Source organism: Hyaloscypha bicolor (genome assembly GCF_002865645.1).
Source record: "Hyaloscypha bicolor E unplaced genomic scaffold K444scaffold_15, whole genome shotgun sequence".
In the NCBI taxonomy this organism is placed as follows: Eukaryota; Fungi; Ascomycota; class Leotiomycetes; order Helotiales; family Hyaloscyphaceae; genus Hyaloscypha; species Hyaloscypha bicolor.
Genome location: NW_020194517.1, coordinates 809,832 through 829,765, shown reverse-complemented (window position 1 = coordinate 829,765; position 19,934 = coordinate 809,832). Strand labels below are relative to the sequence as shown.

Below are 19,934 nucleotides of genomic sequence, written 5' to 3'. Positions count from 1 at the left end.
AAAAGCTCGGACCATCTGGCTTGGAAATTTCACTCCGGGAAAACACCATAAAACATCTTCCACCAGATTTCTGTGGATAATAACCGAAACGAAGGAAGGGAAGGGAGTGGAGCTAGCAACAGCGAGTAAGCCCTTGTTGGAATCTCTTATTTGTTAGGTTTTCCCATTTTCAAGCTGTCCTTCAATTTCAGAGTCACACCCCTGAATCGTTGGAGCTATGCTGGCGATCGGAAGCGTCACCGTCAGAAAGTGAAAATTCATGCAGCTTCCAATTCCCTTGATCGTTCTAAGTACACTCAAAGTATATGTAACTAACTGTTTTGAAAGGTCCTCATTGCAAGCTTCTGCAGTACAATGGCTAGCACAGGGCTATTCCGCCTGCCTGCTAGCTGCAGAGGTGTGTTACTACGGACAACATACAATCGCTCCCCAGTGCCATCTAAGCTCTATCAAAGCCATGGTAGAATCAGTGCGACATTGGTCCATACAGGAACCCAGCGCCAATTATCCCTCGTCACTGCTTCTCGAAGGCATTTCCATCCTTCTCTTGCCAAATCAAATTCAGTAACAGCCAATGGCAGAGAAGGCTCCATTCCAACCTCTGAGTCCGATTCTCTGCCTCTCGAAACTTACCAACAGCCAAAGACTGGCCTTCTTTCAGTCCTTCCGGCATCATGGGTTCCGTATGCCGAGCTTATTCGACTCGACAAGCCAACTGGAACCTACTACCTCTTCTTTCCATGCCTGTTCTCGACACTCCTTGCCGCTCCTCTAGCAATCCCCATAGCCTCTCCTCTTTCAGTTCTCGGCACATCCCTACTCTTCTTCAGTGGTGCTCTTATCATGCGTGGAGCAGGCTGTACTATCAATGACCTCTGGGACCGCAACCTCGACCCTCACGTGAGACGAACAAGACTTCGACCTATTGCCAGAGATGCAGTCACTCCTTTCAATGCTCTCATATTCACGGGTGCTCAGTTGCTCACTGGCCTCGGCATCTTACTGCAGTTCCCATCCCAATGCCTTTTCTACGGGACCCCAAGCTTGCTGCTTGTGGCAGCATACCCTTTGGCCAAGAGAGTTACCTACTATCCTCAGTTCGTTCTTGGGCTTACTTTCTCATGGGGCGCTATTATGGGATTCCCTGCCCTTGGGGTCGATTTACTACAGAACAGTGCAGCTCTCACAGCAGCAGTGTTTCTCTACACCTCGAACATTGCCTGGACTGTGTTGTACGATATGATTTATGCCCATATGGACATAAAGGATGACTCAAAGGCTGGAATCAAGAGCATTGCATTGAAGCATGACAAGCAGACGAAACAGATCTTGAGTGGCCTGGCTGTTGCTCAGATCGGTCTCTTGGCAGGTGCCGGCATGGCCGCTGGAGCTGGTCCTGTATTCTTCGTTGGAAGTTGTGGTGGTGCTGCAGTAACACTGGCGATAATGATCAAAAAGGTCAACTTGAAGAGTGTCAAGGATTGTTGGTGGTGGTTTGTCAACGGATGTTGGTTGACTGGAGGTGTGATCTCTGCTGGACTTGGGGCAGAGTATCTTGTGCAATTTTCCAAAAGACCAGGCCAAGACGATGAGACGAAGGAACGTGTTTGAGAGTGTACAATTGATCGGCGTGTACGACAATGTTCTGAGGTATTGAGAACCCATTTCACCTTCCATAAGTGTATCACCAAGAAGCAGAGATTGAGAGGCATGGCCTCCTTTGATGGATTATCTTGATCATTACACAAAATCATAGAGCTCCTCAATAGCGTCCCTGCAGGCAAGTGTTCCAAGTGTTCCTAATGTAGACACTTTGCTCCACGAACTTCGAGTCTCTGCCGTTGAAGCTGAATTGCAAAACTGAATAGAGCTAGAAGCGGCTCACGTTCCGGCACATCCCGAAGCCGCAGTGACATTCCAGCATCGAACCAGGCAAGAATTTGTGCCGAGCTTGTGTGGCACGCGCAGCCTTTATGTCTGTATCGAGCGGTGTGGCACTTGGTGCCTGAATTAACTCTTTTCTTTCTCTTTTGCTCGGCCGACCAATGATTGAGAGCGCCTTGCCATGTATCTTCATCATAGCACTTACTCTTCAATCGAAGCTCTGAAGCCGACTTAAAAAACTTCGATTCCATCAATACTCTATTTATGTCGTCCTTCGATGCAATTAGCATCAATCAATGAACACTGCTGCCTGTCATCCACACCTTGCCACTCACTGCATACAGTTTGAGTTTGTCCCAAATCCAATTGGGATTGTTTGATGCAAGGAAGTTAAACGCAAGTGAGCAAACGTATTCACATGAATTGCCTAAGTATGCAAACTCAGCCGCAATGCACGTCTTGGAATTATTGGGTTGAGTTACGCGCTGCCCTGCCAATCTCGGGTAGATCCTGGGAATGCTCTGTGATTCCTATAAGCCCGGCCACTTCAGCAAATAACATTTCGTATTTTTGGGCAGTAAAAGCAATTCACGGCAAGTGACCTCATCCCGAAAGTATTGAGCTATGAACATACCCTCGTGCCTGCCTTGATATTCACATATTTGACGGCAAGGCTTCGCTGGGAAACTAAAGCTCGCTGAACTTTTAGGTATATAAGTTCTTTTCATTCCCTCAATAATGAGGTAATAAGAACATTAAAAATCATACTTCCCCCTACCTCTCAGCAACACACAGGTTGATGGTCAATCTCTCTTTACATGTGATTTAAGTGTTAGTCTACACATATTTCCTTCCAATCCAAGAAGAGCTTGTTGCTGACACGTTCTCAGGTCTCCACAACATGGAGCTCCCAAAATCGAATAGTGGCGACCACGGCGTTCTGGCTGGTCTAACTGCTCGGCGCGCCAAAGAGATTGCGCTGGCAAAGACACCGAGTACAGTGTTCACTTATCCGTGCAACGATCCCGACCGCGATAGCGATCCAGGAGATCCAGATGAGGGGTCAGAGTAAGTGGAGGCGGAGGCAGAAGGAATGACGTAGGAACGAGAAGTGTTAATGTACTTTGGAGCACGTCGGCATGAAGATCATGGTGTGCACAACACTTCTTAGGAACATCCTTCAAACTCCAGAAATGTATTCTTCAACCCTTTGAATCCAAACCCTGTATGTATCCATGGTCTGACAGCAATTCACGCGAGCTGCATACAACGGGAGTAATGCTCAACAAAACAGATTCATTGAGCTCTGTTGAAGGACAGCTTCTTGTGGTTCGTGTCGTGTTTCGAGAGGATAGTAGAGCAGGATTGTGAAACAGGTCTAAAGCCTTACAATTGACCCCAGCCAAACCCAGAATTCCGTTCCGTGATCCTTCAGTTAGGTCCGCGCAGGTACGAGGCAGTCAGCGAGTGATTGCTCACGAGGATGCCAGGTCCAGCGCCGCTGGCATTTGGTACGCATGTGATGCCGGCAGTGGGGATAAGTGAACCCCACTTGTACAACAGCAGCCTATGGACCGGTCCACACGACGTCATAGAACTACTGTACGCTTGCAAGTCGCTGAACTGCGATTCTTCCTTTCCACCAAACGACACCCAGAGGATTCCAGAACAGCGTCTTCGGCCTAGATCTCACTCATTTTAAAACACTGGAGATCTCCACAACTATTGCCGCTTGGCCGAGGGTCAAATAATGGAGGGAGGCGTGTCGCAGTGAGACATGGCTCAGCCGCCCACGTCAGGATCTTTTCTCCAGACTTGCAGGGAGCTTGGACGTTTTGTGCGAAGTTTTCTGGTGGGGGCATTGCGATTGACTCGGGAACGTCGACTTGCGCGCGCGGAACAAGATGCTACTAGAGTGCCGAAATATCTGGAAGAAGCGAAAGACTGATGACGATAATGAACGTACTAGATTTTCAATGTGCAATTTAGTACTGTATATTGAATTCAATTGACGATTGGGGTGGCAACCAGCGCAGTAAAAGCCAAAGAAGAGCGTTGCCAGGCGAACGGTCACCAGTGATCTTTGTGTTATCCAAGATAACTTCACACGAGGGGAAACCACAAACTCCAAAAAATCACCCCATCCAAAAACCAAGTCTCAAATCGCCTCCGAGCATTCAAACCGAGTCGCAGACATTAGGTCGTCCTTTTCGCCCAAGCGTCCTGGTCCAGATCATCCGCATCATCTGTGCAGTGTTGACTCTACGTTTTCACTAGCGCGTGATATCATCGAATTGCATAACCTCCCGATCACTCCGCTTGGGCTTTAAAGGCAAACACCTCCTCCCCCGCGTTGCAAAACTCTAACATCTCACCTTCAAAGCTATTGACAGATCATCTTCACCCCTCGACCTCGCATTTCGACACCCTCCTCTTCTTTAATAACTCCACACACCACTGCAAAAATGGCAAAATTCGTTCAAATTGGCTTCCGAGCATCTGAATTTGTCTGGACCCTTCTTATTACAGCTTTGATCGGCAATGTCATCGCGGAGGCCTTTTCTGGAAACCCTTCAAGCGTCAATTACGCAATATTCGTCGCAGTCTTCTCGTGGATAGTCCTGCTGATCGGCCTCGTGGTGGCATTTACGGATTTGGAGAACATAATCCTGCAGGTCCTGATAGCCTTGGATGCGCTCGCCGTTGTCTTCACATTCGTTGCTGGTGTGGTTTTGGCTGCCAAGCTTGGGGTCCATAGCTGTGGCAACACCGTAAGTGTCATTCTATGCCTCGACTTTCTCTTAATGTCTAACAGAATTGCAGTCATACACGACTACCAACAGCTTAACCAACGGCTCACACGACACATCAAAGCGATGCCGCGAACTCCAAGCCAGCACCGCATTCTTCTGGTTCCTGTTCGCTTCTTTCGTTGGATCTCTCGTCCTTAGCGCCATGGGTGGCAGAAGCTCGATGTCCATGAGAGGACGCAAAGGTCAGCCCATGTCCCAGGTCTAAATGGATACGGTAAGCAGTCCTTTGCGTTATGCGACTTGGCTGCTTATTCTGTTGCTCGGGCGTTGTGACTGGCCTTTAGCTGACAATTCAAGTAGGACTTGGAGTCTGATGCGGGCATCTCAATATCTGTGGAAGGTGAAGGTCCACGCCCTGCATTGAACTGGCACTGGAAAAGTATATACCCATTGAGCGAGACTCATGATGGATTGGGGCAACCTGCGGTGGGCATGGCGTTACGCTGTACTTTTATTTACTCTGGGCATGCAACAAGGGATGGGCAGGGCTTATGGAGACATGAATACCTAATGTATATATGAAAATGGGGAGGCAGATTTGAATAACAGAGCAAAAATAACGGAAGAACTCTGAATATCCACAACATCCCAGATGTTCAAAGGCTCCTAGACCTGTGACATTCAATCTTTGTAGACACGGGTCTCTGCAATGAGGCTACTCAATTATCAGAATGTTTGAATAAAATCTCGATGGTAAGAGTTCTTCAGGTCATGCCAAAACACATTGCCCTTTCCCGGTGAAGCTTCGGACGAGCTGTGTTCATTCCTATGTACGTGCTCAGAGGCATGAATCTATGCGCAATCTGTTCATACTTTACACCAATAACGCCATGTCCCATGCCATCTCTGAAATCCCTTATAAACCGGCATCTAGTATTATGCAACGCTATCGTGTTCATCTTCATCACAACGTAGCCGCGGCTTCCACAGCTCCGGCAGCCTTGAAGGCAGTCTCATTTGTAAATCGGACTTCGACCGGATACATCCATTTCATATACTTTGCCCAGCCTATAAACCAAGCGGGTTAGCGAACGAACTGCATGCAAATATGCGAGAGGAACTGACTCCAATATGCAAACTTCCGGCCCAAGTATTTCCCAGCATACGGCACAATGACCATCGTCAAGACCAATTCCAGCTGCTGCAGACTAGCTTCCCACTCTCTTTGCGCATCTGATTCCTCCTCTGAGTCCAGGTCACTGCTGTCTATCGAGGACGGCAGGGAATCGACCTCGTCTTGGTCGTTGGATGATTCCGGGGAGGCATCGTGGATGATGTAGGAGTCTGAGGTAGACATTTTGAAGCGGTATCAACCGGAATCAGTCAATGGGAGAGCACAGGAAGCGCTACCGCCGGCTACGCCGATGCATTGAGTGTTCCAGAGGCGCTCCGGGATCGAATGAGGATGTGCTGGTAGATTCACGTTCATTCGGGATGCATCTCGAATGAGCTAAATATCAGGCAAAGCCGTAAGGATCACGTGACGTGTGTGTGACTCTTTGATTTTACAAAAATGTGCGGGGGACTACAAGGCTCCTTCAACTAAAGACAACCACGAACTTCACATTCGAAGTTTTGTCTTCTTACTACGTGAACATTTCAAATCTCTTGATACCATCAGAGGAGTATCTCCAGTCGAAACCAACCGCAATCATGGCAGATGTCGTAAGTTCGCCTTTCCACACCCCACCTCAGCTTTCCACAGCCCAAATTTGTAACACATATTACAGGACGTTCCTCAGGAACGAAAAGCTCGCAAATCAGTAGCATTCAGCGAAGGCACGACGATCGTAGACGAGAACGGGGCAGTCACGATGAAAGCGGACGGCCACGACGATAACTCGACGACGGCAATGTCACACTCACCAAGTACGCCGCCACTATCACAGGCTTTGGGGGACTTTACTGACCCTCCCATTCAAGCTCTCGATGATGAGCCTACCAAAGATGACGATGACGATGTCGCCAATATGTTGAAGGGTATGAAGAAGAAGAAGAAGAGCAAGACACCGAAGGCAGAGGATGGAGAAGCTGAGGGAGGCGAGGCGGCTGCTGAGGATGGCGGACTGGATCTCTCCTCGATGAAAAAAAAGAAGAAGAGCAAGAAGCCAAAGGAAGGCACGGAGGATGAATTCGCCGCCAAGCTTGCTGCACTCGATATCGAAGGCAAGGAAGAGGAGAGAGAGGCTGCAGTTGCAGCTGAAAAGAAACCCGTTGATGACGGTGATATGGAGAAGGGGACTGGCATCTGGCAACATGACTGCACGACACGGATTCCCTACGAAAGCCTGCTCTCCCGATTCTTCACCCTCCTCGCCCAAAAGAACCCAGACCATGCATCGAGCGGTTCAAGAAGCTACAAGATCCCACCTCCTCAGTGTCTGCGTGAAGGCAACAAGAAGACGATTTTCGCCAACATTGCCGAGATTTGCAAGCGCATGAAGAGAACTGATGAGCATGTCACTTCATATCTGTTTGCTGAGTTGGGTACGAGTGGTTCCGTTGATGGTAGCAGACGTCTGGTTATCAAGGGTCGATTCCAGCAGAAGCAGATTGAGAACGTGTTGAGGAGATATATCAGTGAGTGTTTCGAGGCCTCTATCATACGGCAACAGGTACTAACGTAATATCAGTGGAATATGTCACCTGCAAAACCTGCAGATCTCCAGATACGGAACTCAACAAGGGAGAGAACAGATTGTACTTCATTACCTGTAACTCCTGCGGTTCTCGACGAAGTGTTACTGCTATCAAGACCGGTTTCTCTGCACAAGTTGGAAAGAGACGTAGACAGCAAGGTTAGAGAAATTGGATGGACGGTTGCATTGGGGCGCTACAGATCTTTCCAGGCAAGATGGTGGATGCATATTGAGCATTGCCGGAGGCAGTTGATCCTTAAGACCTGCGAAATCATGTGTTGCAGGTGTTGCAAAAAGGATTACCAGTACATACATAGAAGAGCTATGCAGAAAATTAAATGATCCAGTTTCGAGCTGGGAATTCAGTGAGTGATATGAGTACTGACAACGAAATGGCTTATCCGTAAAGTACAATACCACGAAATCGTCAAGGTTGATGAATGAACACCCTTCACTGAACGTCTCCCGCTCTTCAAGTTCCCCATCCCGTCCCGGCCTCTAGGTGTCGCACCGCGCCAAGGGACCTCTAAGCGCCCGGCTAGGAACCTCCCATCAGGACATTGCACAACCCCAAAAGCAAGGTCATTGGACAGCTGCTCAGTGCCAAATCTTGGCCAATGGCCAGCGATTCGTGCACTCGAAATAGACACAGCCCCCACCAACGAGTGAGGGGGCGCGCTAAGAATCTGGCAGCGCGTCCCCTCCTTCGGCTGGTGAGCTGAGCTCTGCTTTCTTGCCCTCTCTCTTCCATATTTTTCTCGCACTTTGCAGACTGACGGTGATGCTTGTCTGATTGATTGAGCTTACGAACTGGACAACAATTGCAGAGATATTTGGAGCTGAGGTGAGATGACTTATATCTCGGCAGTGCAGGGTTGCGAGGCTGCAGCTGACAATTTGCCTGTAGAAACCTCGTTTGCAACAGCTGTTTTCTCGATACAGAGCATTGAGTAGCTTTCGCAGCCTCATATATTGCAATCTACAGCTTGTCTGAAGTTTCAATATCGTCGCTATGTCATATTATCCACGTAAGTTATTCAGTCTCGCTAGATGAGCAGCTTGCTGACTCCAAAAAGCTCCTCCAGGAGGGAACGGAGGTGAGGATTCCTCAAAGACTGCATGGTTACCTTGGCTCAATCCCTCTACAGCGCAGCAGCAATATGCTCCTCCTCCATCTTCCCCTCCCCCAACTCAGACCTCACACCCTTCTTACTATCCTCCACCCCCTCAACAGGCTACTCCCCCGCAGGGCGGATCCTACCCTCCACCACCACCACAAGCTACACCTCCTGTGCAGCAACAGTATCCCCAACCTTCAGTGCCGCAGCCAACTCCTCCACAAGTCCAGCAACACTACCAAACCCCAAATTTCTCGCACCGCACATCCTACCAGCAACCAGTCCAGCAACAACCTGCCCCAACTCCGATTTATGAACAGCCGCCTCCATCCGGTGGATATGTAGGACAACACGAGGAAGACTATCCTGTCGAGAAACCTGGCCTCAACACTAGCAAGACCTTTAATCTCGATCATGGTGCTCCACCGGCCGGACATTTTGTCGGCGCAAGTACGACGCAGGATGATGTAGGAACGTTCAATGGAGGCAGTTATAGAATCAGTCATCGGGACACGAATACTATTGTGACTTTCCAACTTGCTATGGGCTGTCCATTAACTGTGAAGCCGGGTACGTAATTTTCCCGGTTCTCCCCCTCCAATGAGTGCTTTGGGATGGATTGAGTATGACAAACTGACGACGTGCACAGGTGCAATGATTGCCATGTCGCCCACCGTAACGTTGAAAGGAACCATCAAATTCTCCATGAAGAAACTGATCGCCGGTGGGGAAATGGCACATTCTACCTTCACGGGACCTGGGGAATTACTCCTAGCTCCGGCTTCCCTTGGAGATATCACAAATATCAAGTTGTCCGGAGATGATCAGTGGAGTGTGGGAAGAGATGCCTTCTTGGCTTGTACGCAGGGGATTGTGAAGGAGTACAAGAGGCAAGGAATTGGAAAAGCTATGTTTTCCGGGGAGGGGTTATTCGTTTATAAGATGAGTGGGAATGGGTTACTGTGGATTAGCAGTTTGGGTGCAATCATTCGGAAAGATGTGAGCCACTTGATCGCTTCTTCCTCTAGATTTTGTGTGAATTGTACTGATGAGAGAATAGCTAGCAGAAGGAGAGAGATACATCGTTGACAATGGCCATCTTGTCGCTTGGAACACGAAATATATCCTCGAGAGAGTTGCTTCAGGAGGTATTATCTCAGGTCTGTCTTCAGGTGAAGGACTGGTGTGTAAATTCACTGGTCCAGGGGCTGTGTTCATGCAAACGAGAAATCCGGTAAGCCTGCTTTCCCAAAATAGATGCTGAATATGAACTGACTTACCTGTAGACTGCCTTTGGACAATGGATGAGTGGACATGCAGCTGCAGTTTGATTTGATGGATTTTCGAGTTCCGATCTTTCTTTCGGGGTGCATTCTTTGGAGTAACTTTGCAGTGGAAGCCCATATCCAAATCGTGCTTATCAACCGATGCAAACTACGTGATTCCTGGTCCTTTCGTTCTTTCCCCTTTCCTCTCGCTTAGGAAGTCAAGGATGAGATCGCCCTTTCCTTCATCTTGTAATCCCATTACTTCCTTCCTGAACTTTCGGTACAACTCTAGAATTTGCTCCCAAAAATTGTCCTCTCTGCAACATCATCACCGCTCGGCACAGAGCACCACACACCTTCGTGCATTGCTATCCACTGCTTATCTGAAGATCAGAGTTAGCCATTTTTCATTTTGGAGAAGCCTCCTTCATTCTCACCCACTACATTTATGTTCTTCAAAATCCGCACATCAGCAAATTGGGGGAATTTCTGCTGGCGATAACAACCAGGGCCGGAGCTAGTCAAACTACCGCTTTGGATGCTAGAGGACAGTATCTACAAGGTCTGACCAGGCTACCCCTGGGTGTGGGTTTTCAACTGGTTGCATGAGTACGGCCCGGAGCCGTTGAATATCTAGCAAGATGTCCGGCAGAGGTGAGAAGAAAGGCAACACCAACGACACCGGGCAGGACAATGATACGAAAGACCAGGCACAACGGAATCGTCTGCTAGTCAAGTCCAATTCCTACAAATCTACTCGAGTCACTTTCCGAAGTATCAAATCTGCCGCTACAACTAGGCCTCCTTGGAACGGCGGAACTTCGCCGTCTCCGACAAGCACCAAGGCATCAGCAGCTAAACGTAGCGCTCGCATATTACCCAGGAAGCTTCCAATTCGCGGAAAGCTTCTAACTCAAGAAGAATTTTCCTGTCCACAAAACACCCAGCAGGCTCCAACATTGAAAGCTATACCGCCATCTCCTTATCCAAAAACAGAACCGAGAAAGCCTCCCATTCCTCCCAAAGCTGAGTCGGACCTTACCTGGGGATATGACATACGGAAGGCATCCCTTGCTGTCCGCATTGATCCAGATACATCCGATGACGAACAAACCGTGCCTCAAGTAGCAGTACCCCCTAGTCCGAACACGATCAACAAACCTTCTCTTGGAGTTAGAGTACAGCCAGATTCACAAGGAGGGGCCTGGGACCAATTTGCTGAGAACGAACGCCTCTTCGGATTGAAGACTGACTATGATGAGAATATCTACACAATGCTCCTCAATAGGAACCACCCCCAATACGAGCAAAAAGCGGCTGTGGCTGACAGGATTGCAAGAGAAATTGAGCCCGAATCCCCAGGCCATGCTGACGGAGAATCAAACGGGGAAGAAGATGTACCAAAGTCTAGATCAAAGATGAATCATAGCCGACAACTTCAGCAGTCCACAAGTCAGAGTTCCATCAAGTCCGTCAAATGGGATCCAGCTGTCATAGCTTGTGGCTTGAAGAAAGTTGATCGAAAGGCAATCCGAGAGTTTTTAGAAACCTTGAAAAACTTGGACAGTGATGAGGACCAAGCTACCAAGCCTACACAGGCCTCCGAGGAAGAGGCAAAGGAGCCCCACACGGGTTCAAATGCTATTCCAGGGAAAGGACTAAACCCTCGGGCACCGGCCTTCCGAGAGCGCTCTTCTGGTGAGTCTATGGAAGATAGTCAGCAAGAGCCATTTTTCTTAGGTGTCACACGAAGGCGAGCCCGTATTGGTGAGACACAGAAGAACGACAAGAGCGAACTTGGTCCAGCAGCTAAAATCATCCAATGTTGGTTCTGTGGTTATGAAATGGCGTTGGACTGCCCGAGATGTGAAGCCTCTCGCACTCCTCCGCCGCCGGGCGCCCCCCCACCACCACCACCACCACCTCGGACGCCCGCTTTCCGCGAGCAAGATCCTATCTGGATTGATACCTGTCGACTGCCTCCAACGATTATCGATCAAGAGGTCGATGATTTCCATGAATTTTGCAGGGCGAATAACTTCATTCCTCTGGTACCTGTCAGCCAAAACCCAATCATTCCACTGACTCCAACGGAGACGAAGAGTTCTCTGAATGCGCCGTACATCGCCTTCAAACCGGATCCAATCCCCATGACTTACACACTTCCGTTTTATGACATGGAGCTAACATTGCCAATTGTTCAAACGCCTAAGATTCAGGCTCTTGAAGATGCTTCTCGTGTACGACTTTCAAGGTCTGGTAACGTCTCAAAACAGTCGTACCGTGCAATGGCCACTCAGGATCTTATCTGTCTATTCGAAGAGACTTCGGAGCCCATCGAAGATGGACATCGTGAAGCGAAAGCTCTCGCTCCAGCTTGGGGTGCCCAAATTCTGGAGAATTTCGTGAAGAAATATCCGATGACTGGACAGCGTAAACCTAAGGATGCGATATTTGAGCAGAAGGAGAATCAAAAGTCTGACGCACAAGTAGAGCAAACGAAATGCCCGAAATTTGAAGGAAAGTCTGGTGAGGGCAACCCATTCAAGCGTGCGGCGGAAGTTCAGCAAAAACTTGAAATGCTTCTTTTTCAACAAAGGGAGAAGGAGGCTCCACTTGTTCCTGCTCACAAAATCAAGGCGACTGAGATCCAGCAAAAGTTGGAGATCATGCTGTACAAGCTCAAGGAGCAAAAAGCGTTGGAGAGCTTTTCCAAACGTGTTCTGCAGAGGGCTAATGGGCGTTGCTCTGACAAGAGCTCGGACATTGAGTTGAAAACTTCTCGAAACATTTCCTAAAGTTCGCAGGGCGCCGTGAATATTGGAAATGTAGAGAAACTGAGATGAGAATGAGAGGAGGTGTTTAAAGGGATGAGTGAATCGCTAGTCGTCCGAGGTTGAGACGTCCAATGGGTATTCTTTGGTTATCGAGTATCATTACACTATTCACGGCTGACCTATAGTCAGCGATAGTCTTTCTGTATCATAATTGTACTGAATCGAAGTTGTTCATTTGAAAAGATATGATGAAAATGTGATATACTCTAAAAACGGCCCACTAGCCTCTGCTCACACTTTAAGAAGCGGCACTAAATGTAAGATTACTAGGTTCGATGGGCAATTCGGCTGTTACCCCTTTCAATGTTCTTCGAAGCTCTCGTATATTCCAGGGCATGTCGAATGTCTCGAAAGCTGTCGAAAATTCAACACTTCTCTTCTCAAATCCAGATTTTTGTCCAAATTTGACCTGGTACAATGGAAATTGGTGTCGCTTTTTATGTCCACCGCGAGGGCGGATATCATCTTCAAGGTAGTCGGGCGATGCTGAGCTTCGATAGGAGCGGGTTCGAAGTAGCGTAGGTAGTACCTGGCGTATTCCCGGTCGATGATTCCCTTAAAAAGGATACCGTCTCTAAGGTATTCGGAGATAGCTTACTTGCCACCCTTTAGAGCTTCGATAGCAAGGACTTTCGAAGTAGCTTGGGTAATAGCACGCGTGTTCCCAGCTGGTTATCCCCCAGATCTTGAGAGCATCCTTATCGACAGAGATACTTTCTTAGGCTAGAGTGCAGTGACAGAACACAAACTCGTCGTCCGATAAGATTGAAGGCCATCCTTTCTCCTTTGGCAAATGTTGGGAGACTACTCCAGGAATAAGACAAACCTTGCCGGTCGGTCCACCCATACGATTTGAGAGTAGGGTTGAGGCACCTAAGACGGTTCATACGCCTTGGGAGTGTAAGTCGAATCCTTAGACCTGGATTTCAGCGGGCAAAGCCTGGAAGACTGACTGCTTTAAGCACTTCAGGATCCGAAACTGATACTGCACGGATTGTACCCCGAGGGTATTCCAAATAAATATTTTAACTGCATGTGTAGAACAGGTGGGGGTCTCGGCTAAAATAAAAGTGAAGATATCTGGAAGCTGCCGATCATCAAATCGCGTCAATTCACATCCACAACGCGTTGTATAAGTTTCCATATTCACCGTCCGCACGCAACGCCCAAGAATGTCAAACTTGTCTCTAAATCTCGCCATTTCATAACGCTCTTATCTTCGCGATGGCAACACCAACGCCAGGCGGCAAACACCCGGCCGCCCAAGTTGTAGCAACCCCACCAGTCTCGACACCCTTCTCAGCTTCAAACCACCCCTCCCACCCTGCCTTCTCGCCCCATGGGCCCCGCTCTGTCGTCCCTTCACCGCAGCAGGTGAAGAAGTCACCTGCAAACTCGAATACGTTGTACGGCTACCCTGCCGGCAACCATCCTACCAACAGTAGCTTTGGCCAGGGGTATGATAGCCCAAGTGCACAGCTGGCATTGGGTGGTAATCCGGGCTTGGAGGGGTTAGGACTCGAGGGGATGGGGAGTATGGGGACACCGATGGCTGGTGTAGTGGGAGGAGCTTTGGGTAGTGCGAGGGCGGATGAGGATGAGAGAAGGAGGAAGTTGGGGGTTGTGATGGATGTTTTGAAGGTATTCTGGACGAAGGGTATGAAAGGTGTTGAGGGAAATTCTGACATGATTGCAGACGAACAAAGGCCGGCTCAGCGAAGCAGGTATCGAACGACTAGCACGCAGGGTGGGATTGGATGCATTGTGGGAAGACCATATGGGTAGTGGAGCCAGCACGCGGACATTGATCATTGCAGGTTCTGCTCTGGCACTCGAGATTGACTTTGCAAATAACGTGGTGAAGAAGGTGTCTCTTTCATTCCCTGAGAGCCCGGAGATTGTAACGAGGCATACGCATAACGCGGGGGCTATACTCTTAAGGGATCTGGAATTTCGGCCAAATGAGAGCCCGCTGACGAAGATGCTAGATAGGTTTGCGGCGAATCTAGAGAGGTTGGCACAGTTGGATAAACTGAGTGTTATTCCGGGACTAAATTGCCACGAGGCGATTGCAGGGATCTATGAGAGTTTGGAGAGGCTGCATTTATGGGAAGTGGCGAGGCTGAGAGAGGGAGGGGAGATGGTAAAGAGTGATGGAGATGAGATTGAGAGGACGGCAATGTGTACGAAGAGCGGTAAGCCGGTAATGCATACGAGGGACCGATTAGGGTTGAGCTTGGATTACTGGCAAGAGAAACGTCGAATCGGAGGTAAGGCCAGCGAGAAGACCTGGTCTATATTGGTTGACTGCGCTCCAACACCGGCTTTGGGTTACCTGCCCATCCGAGTCTCTGAAAATTGGATTTCAACAAATATCCTGAAGGCAGATCCTCCAGCGGAGGATCTCCTTCTGGCCCCCGAACACGGTCCTATTCTTGATTGGTTAGAGCCCGAAAATATACTGCTTCCCTCGACAGACCCGCCCAAGCCGGATGCTATGGAGGGCGTGGAGCAAGCGGCTACAGGTCAAAAATATCCAGAAGTTATGTTCGTAGCGAAATTCGACCCTCCTGTCATCATTCCTTACTCACTCGCGGCACAAATACATCACTCCACGAACGCAACGATGGATGTATTCCAGACCACTACATTCGATGGGTTGATGTTTCCACGCGGTCCAGACGATAAAGTCGACAGCGAATCGAGGGTCATTAGCAGAGAAGTCGAAGTACCTATCTTCACCAAGGAGGGAGGGAAGACTACTCACACTCACCTACCCAAATTATGGATTGTAAAAATTGATTATGGCCGAAGTTTGACGGAGTTACCTTTTTCACATCCAAGACAGCTGGTACAAATGCTTCCTGCTCTTCGACAGTATGCGTTTCTCTCAACACTCCTAGGGAACAGCTTCGGTGCGGACTCCAAGCTTGTGGCACTGGAAAGCCCGAAGACAAATAGAAAGAGCAAAAGGGCTGAGTTTGCAGACTTCATGGCGCAGACTTCCCTTCCAGAAGGAGGGCCTCTCCGCTATGATGTGGCGTTGTATACGCAACCAGCTCTGAAATTGCAGGTAGCTTTCCCTTTTAGAGGCAGGGATGCTCTTGTCGCGTTTGAGATTAAGCTCAATGGTGTAGTTGAGGTGGTTGGGCAAAATATACTGCATGGGAAGGCTGGGGATGAAGACGAGGGTAAGCAGAAGGCGTTGACTGAAGCTGATCTGGGGAAAATGCTTGAGATTACTGAGGATATTGGGATCTGGTTGGAGTTTGTGATTCGGCGTTTGGGAGGCTCATAAGATACCCAGCAGTGCCGTAGCAGGTGCAATATGAACCGATTTCCTTGCACTAGAACATTATTGTGGATGTCCTAATGTAATAATTGTTCCTTGATCAAAAGCCAACCAAAAGTTTCAAGAGTCCTTGTAGTCACTCTTGAAACAAGTCCGCTGTCAAGCGAGCTCTTCAAGAACTTCCACAGCCCTGAAATTAGCGAGCAGGTAATGACACACAAGACTGACAAAATGAGAAGGAGCAACCCGGTCAATCAATTCAACCGCAACTCGAGTTCCCCTCCAAAAAGAGGGCCAAAAAAATTTCATGACGAACTCGATGGAATCAAACCATCTGAAACTTCAATCCAAGAGAATCCTTGGCGGTGCTGGGAATCGAACCCAGATTGAAACGGAATATTGTATGAGATTCAATGAAGAATGACCACAACGTCACGTGCTACCATTACTGCAAACGACTGTTAGTTATGATCGAATTTTGGTTTTCGAGAGTGACTAACCACCACACCACCTGAGTGAGATCACTGTTGAGTGCAAAAATCGCTTATTTCAATAAATCAAAGCCATTGCTGGTGGGCCCGGTTTTGGCCGGCTAGCTTCGGCGTTCGGGCTTGGCTGGTTGAAAACTAGGGCACTAGGGCTAGAAACTTCGCAAGACTTGTCCTTGTATGAGTCTCACTTCACTGCCTCTTTATCGTCTCTCGCTTCCTTAAAGCACCACTTGAACAAAGACTTTCTTTCTGCGGCGGTGCTCTTACCATGGTCTTAAATAGGTTCGTACGAATTTGACCGATCTTTCGACCACTGGCTGTGACAGTCGACAATTCCCGGGTCCGAAATGCTTTGTTAATTTCACATAGGACCCCTTTTCAATGCTGATACAGTCTTGGTAGCGCAGCAACGGATAAACTTCTCATAAGACCTGTAGTCGCACTTGGGTTATTGGCATTTATCTTGTCTTGCCCCTTGGTTGGCCTCAAAATGCCGATGCACAGGGAAGTCTCCAATCACATTAATCATGGGCTGGAATATTCCTGAAGTTGTGAAAAGGTGTAAAATAGATGCTCCCGTATATTCTATCAAACAGAGGCAAAAGACTTAGTACTTCTTTGGTCTCAAGAAGAGAGATGGAAGCTGCTCAGGGCAGGTGCAGAAATTCTGTGCTATGCTAGCAAGCGAAGTAATTTCAGATATGCGGATGGAAGCTTTCCTTAGAAATACTCAATAGTTGGCTTCCCTTCTATGATGGATTAGTTGTGCATTCCCACTCAAATACGTTGATGATTTCACGACTTCGCTTCCGAGCATATGCACTTTTTAGGGTCACTGCACAATCTCTGCATTGTCTCTCCTCCATCCCTTTTCGTATCATCTAATATCCTTTCTCTTCATGGGATTCTAGCAGCATATGATCTTATTTCCATCGCGTTTTCGATGAACTGGACCGGGGGCCGCCTTTCGAGGCATTCGGGCTGTTCGAATTCGGTGAAGGCCCGGCAGAAGCAGCATTTCGCGAAGGTCCAGCAGGCCTTACGCAGTGGTCCGAAGAATCATTCGCCAATCAAATGGGCATTCTTCGATCACGTCGTAGGGGATCGTGAACGAAGCCAACGCGAAACTTCTGCCGCAAGGCACACGACCCTTCAAGCTTACGATCATCGAGACAGTCAATCAAACCGAAAACACCATGGCCATCTCACATCCACCGGGCATGCTGCCCAGCAAAGTAGTTCCAGACATTCGTCCCAATCCCTGGAGATTACCCAAGGCCGACAAATATTAGTTCCTGTCATGCAGCAGCCAAAACGAGTTCCAACTGACGACCTGTACAATGCGACTCCTCCTCGAGAAGCAGAACGGAAACAAGAGGAGTCGGCAGCGGTATCAGAGATGAAGAGTATTGTAGATCAAGAGGAAGAGTCATTATCAGAGAAGAGGAGAAAGATTCTCCGAAAGGGAGACTGGGTCGGCGTCAATATTCAACGACCTCTACGGCTTTCTTTTACATCTCCCCGGAAAGAAGAGAATATTGGCAGGAGGAGGAAGATAACCGATGGACACCGAGCACGATACAGCTCAAAGCAATTGCATATTACATCGCCTTTCCCGAACAAAAGAGGTCTTTTGGTGAACCAGAGATCCAGTCAAGGGGGTCCACAAAACAGAGAGCCTCCAAGAGCAGATGTCCGAATTTCTATTGGCGGTAGAGTCGTTCCGCCTGGTGTTAGCTCGAGCTCAGCGTCTCGCAGAATGGGCAGCCATTCGACAACCGCACACAGGAGATCTCAGACGACATCGTCAGACATGATGCTTCTCGATCCTAACGCATCCGCTGGACACGAGTCACCACGGGTTCCTTCCAGCAACCTTGCTGCCATCAGATACTCAATGGGCAGTCATCAGCGCATCCACAACCAAGATTTCAGCCTCAACAATACGTCTCTGGCACTTGGGCTAGAGCAGGGCCATCATATACCATATGTAGCAGAAGACTCCGCAAATGGATGGGCAATCAGGAATTCAGAAACTGCATCGGAGCCAGAGGGAAAAGACCAACATCCAGTCGGTCATCAGAACAATCTCGAACCACATCCAAACACCCGCCATGTTGGAATAACTCCGGCCCCTGAGAACAACAATCCCTATCCCAGGAGACTAATATTTTCATCGTCTACGGCTTCGATACATCACCCAGCTCCCCAAAGTTCAAGAGTGTCTGTTCTGCTCCGTTCAGCCTCCTCAGACGTAGCTGAGAGCACCATGGCGCAGGTTGGAAAGAACAAGCCAGTCATACCAAGCTCCCAGGTGCTGGAGAATGAGATATGGGAAACATGGATTGCCCCCGAAAAGAAACATGACTACTCATCGGATTACAACGAGCAGGGAAGTGTTCAGCGTGTACCTATCAGTCCCGGAGTGAGCACGAGTCATGCTCCCTGGCATGTAGGTTCAGAAGGGGATGACGTCGAGGATGAGGATTCATTAGAGCTGCAAATGTCGGATTCAGAAGAACCAACGACTAGCCCCGGAGAATCAAATATTCCAGTCTCGGGAATATTAGATGAAGTCATACCGCTGAGCCCAGACTTGATACAACTTGAATTCGAGGGAGTTGAAGTCGGGGCGGAAAACCCCAGGCTAATATTTTCTCCTGCTAACAAGGAGCCCCCAAAAGCTATTCCTCTAGCTCTCCCCAGAAATTCCTTTATGGAGGATGATCCAAACGAGTCTTGGATGAAACTCTTGTTTGGTGGTATGGGCGATGAAGTGGATGGTTCTTTCCCCTCTCCAGAACGGATTGTTATGCCAAATCAAAAGACAGAACTTTTGGGCACATCAATACTTGGGCAGTCTTCTGGGGATAGATCTGCCATTTCAGATCTCAGTCCACTCCTGCAACACACAACCACACCTGCTGCACCTTCATCAATATCTCGCGGAGCCTCTAGGATCACAGAAACCAGATCATCTCCATCCGTTTCGAGACATCGAGAGTCGCAGTTCGAAATGGCATCGACAGTGAACTCTCCGCCGTCGCAAGGTGGCGTTAGTGTTCAAGCTGAGAAGGGTTCCATCTTTGTCTCGAGTTCGGATTCTGTTTCGACCTCTGAGACTGCTCAGGCCGTACCCCAATACTCAGCTCCCAAAGTTGTGGAGACCACGAATCTGTACAGACCACAAAGGAAAGTCACGTTCACACGACCAAAACCATTCATAGGACGCAAGGCGAAGCTAGATTCTATTGACCAGAGTGAGTCTTTGCACATTGGACGGGGCTTGAGGGAAGAAGATGCAGACTTTGAAAGAGGAAGGAAGAGAAAGCGAAACGTGGGATATTTTGCTGGGTCGGATGAGCAAGACGAGCAAGAAGGTGTCGAATCTATTGAAGATGATTAAATATCTGCTATGAGCTTGGCATGTAGATGAATCGTGCTGTTTGCATGTGTCGAAAGACTTTGAGAAAGAAGCTAACATGTCAGCTAATTCATCTTCAAAATCCTGAATTGTTGAAGAGACTTACAAGTTGATTTAACCCAGCGGTAGATTCTGCAAGTCACGGAGAGCATGCAAAGTGACAGTTTT

General features: G+C 48.6%; 8 protein-coding genes across 8 annotated transcripts; 7 read left to right on the top strand and 1 right to left on the bottom strand.

Annotated features, from left to right (window-relative positions):
* Nucleotides 1–51: 51 nt before the first annotated feature.
* K444DRAFT_160687 (4-hydroxybenzoate polyprenyl transferase) lies at nt 52–1,687 on the top strand. Its single transcript, XM_024870661.1, has 2 exons — nt 52–125; nt 328–1,687. The coding sequence occupies exon 2, from the start codon at nt 355–357 to the stop codon at nt 1,609–1,611; it is 1,257 nt and encodes a 418-aa protein (XP_024742926.1). The 5' UTR covers nt 52–125; nt 328–354; the 3' UTR covers nt 1,612–1,687.
* A 2,662-nt stretch (nt 1,688–4,349) lies between these two features.
* On the top strand, nt 4,350–4,902 carry K444DRAFT_624542 (putative Non-classical export protein 2; the record flags this gene model as incomplete). The annotated part of the gene is made up of 2 exons (XM_024882413.1): nt 4,350–4,655; nt 4,708–4,902. 2 exons carry the CDS (start codon nt 4,350–4,352, stop codon nt 4,900–4,902), a joined length of 501 nt encoding a protein of 166 aa, XP_024742925.1.
* A 699-nt stretch (nt 4,903–5,601) lies between these two features.
* K444DRAFT_624541 (uncharacterized protein) lies at nt 5,602–5,994 on the bottom strand (the record flags this gene model as incomplete). Its single annotated transcript, XM_024882412.1, has 2 exons — nt 5,602–5,705; nt 5,763–5,994. 2 exons carry the CDS (start codon nt 5,992–5,994, stop codon nt 5,602–5,604), a joined length of 336 nt encoding a protein of 111 aa, XP_024742924.1.
* Nucleotides 5,995–6,243: 249 nt separating this feature from the next.
* On the top strand, nt 6,244–7,683 carry K444DRAFT_580671 (uncharacterized protein). Its single transcript, XM_024877710.1, has 3 exons — nt 6,244–6,362; nt 6,428–7,277; nt 7,331–7,683. Exons 1-3 carry the CDS (start codon nt 6,351–6,353, stop codon nt 7,498–7,500), a joined length of 1,032 nt encoding a protein of 343 aa, XP_024742923.1. The 5' UTR covers nt 6,244–6,350; the 3' UTR covers nt 7,501–7,683.
* Nucleotides 7,684–8,043: 360 nt separating this feature from the next.
* K444DRAFT_607436 (DUF124-domain-containing protein) lies at nt 8,044–10,042 on the top strand. Its single transcript, XM_024879177.1, has 7 exons — nt 8,044–8,180; nt 8,244–8,364; nt 8,413–8,433; nt 8,485–9,024; nt 9,104–9,453; nt 9,515–9,688; nt 9,741–10,042. Exons 2-7 carry the CDS (start codon nt 8,349–8,351, stop codon nt 9,783–9,785), a joined length of 1,146 nt encoding a protein of 381 aa, XP_024742922.1. The 5' UTR covers nt 8,044–8,180; nt 8,244–8,348; the 3' UTR covers nt 9,786–10,042.
* A 97-nt stretch (nt 10,043–10,139) lies between these two features.
* On the top strand, nt 10,140–12,743 carry K444DRAFT_160537 (uncharacterized protein). The gene has a single exon (XM_024870660.1). The coding sequence runs from the start codon at nt 10,364–10,366 to the stop codon at nt 12,518–12,520; it is 2,157 nt and encodes a 718-aa protein (XP_024742921.1). The 5' UTR covers nt 10,140–10,363; the 3' UTR covers nt 12,521–12,743.
* A 1,040-nt stretch (nt 12,744–13,783) lies between these two features.
* K444DRAFT_640002 (uncharacterized protein) lies at nt 13,784–15,857 on the top strand (the record flags this gene model as incomplete). Its single annotated transcript, XM_024884447.1, has 2 exons — nt 13,784–14,200; nt 14,256–15,857. The coding sequence occupies 2 exons, from the start codon at nt 13,784–13,786 to the stop codon at nt 15,855–15,857; spliced, it is 2,019 nt and encodes a 672-aa protein (XP_024742920.1).
* Nucleotides 15,858–17,285: 1,428 nt separating this feature from the next.
* On the top strand, nt 17,286–19,748 carry K444DRAFT_624537 (uncharacterized protein; the record flags this gene model as incomplete). The annotated part of the gene is made up of 1 exon (XM_024882411.1): nt 17,286–19,748. One exon carries the CDS (start codon nt 17,286–17,288, stop codon nt 19,746–19,748), a length of 2,463 nt encoding a protein of 820 aa, XP_024742919.1.
* Nucleotides 19,749–19,934: the final 186 nt, after the last annotated feature.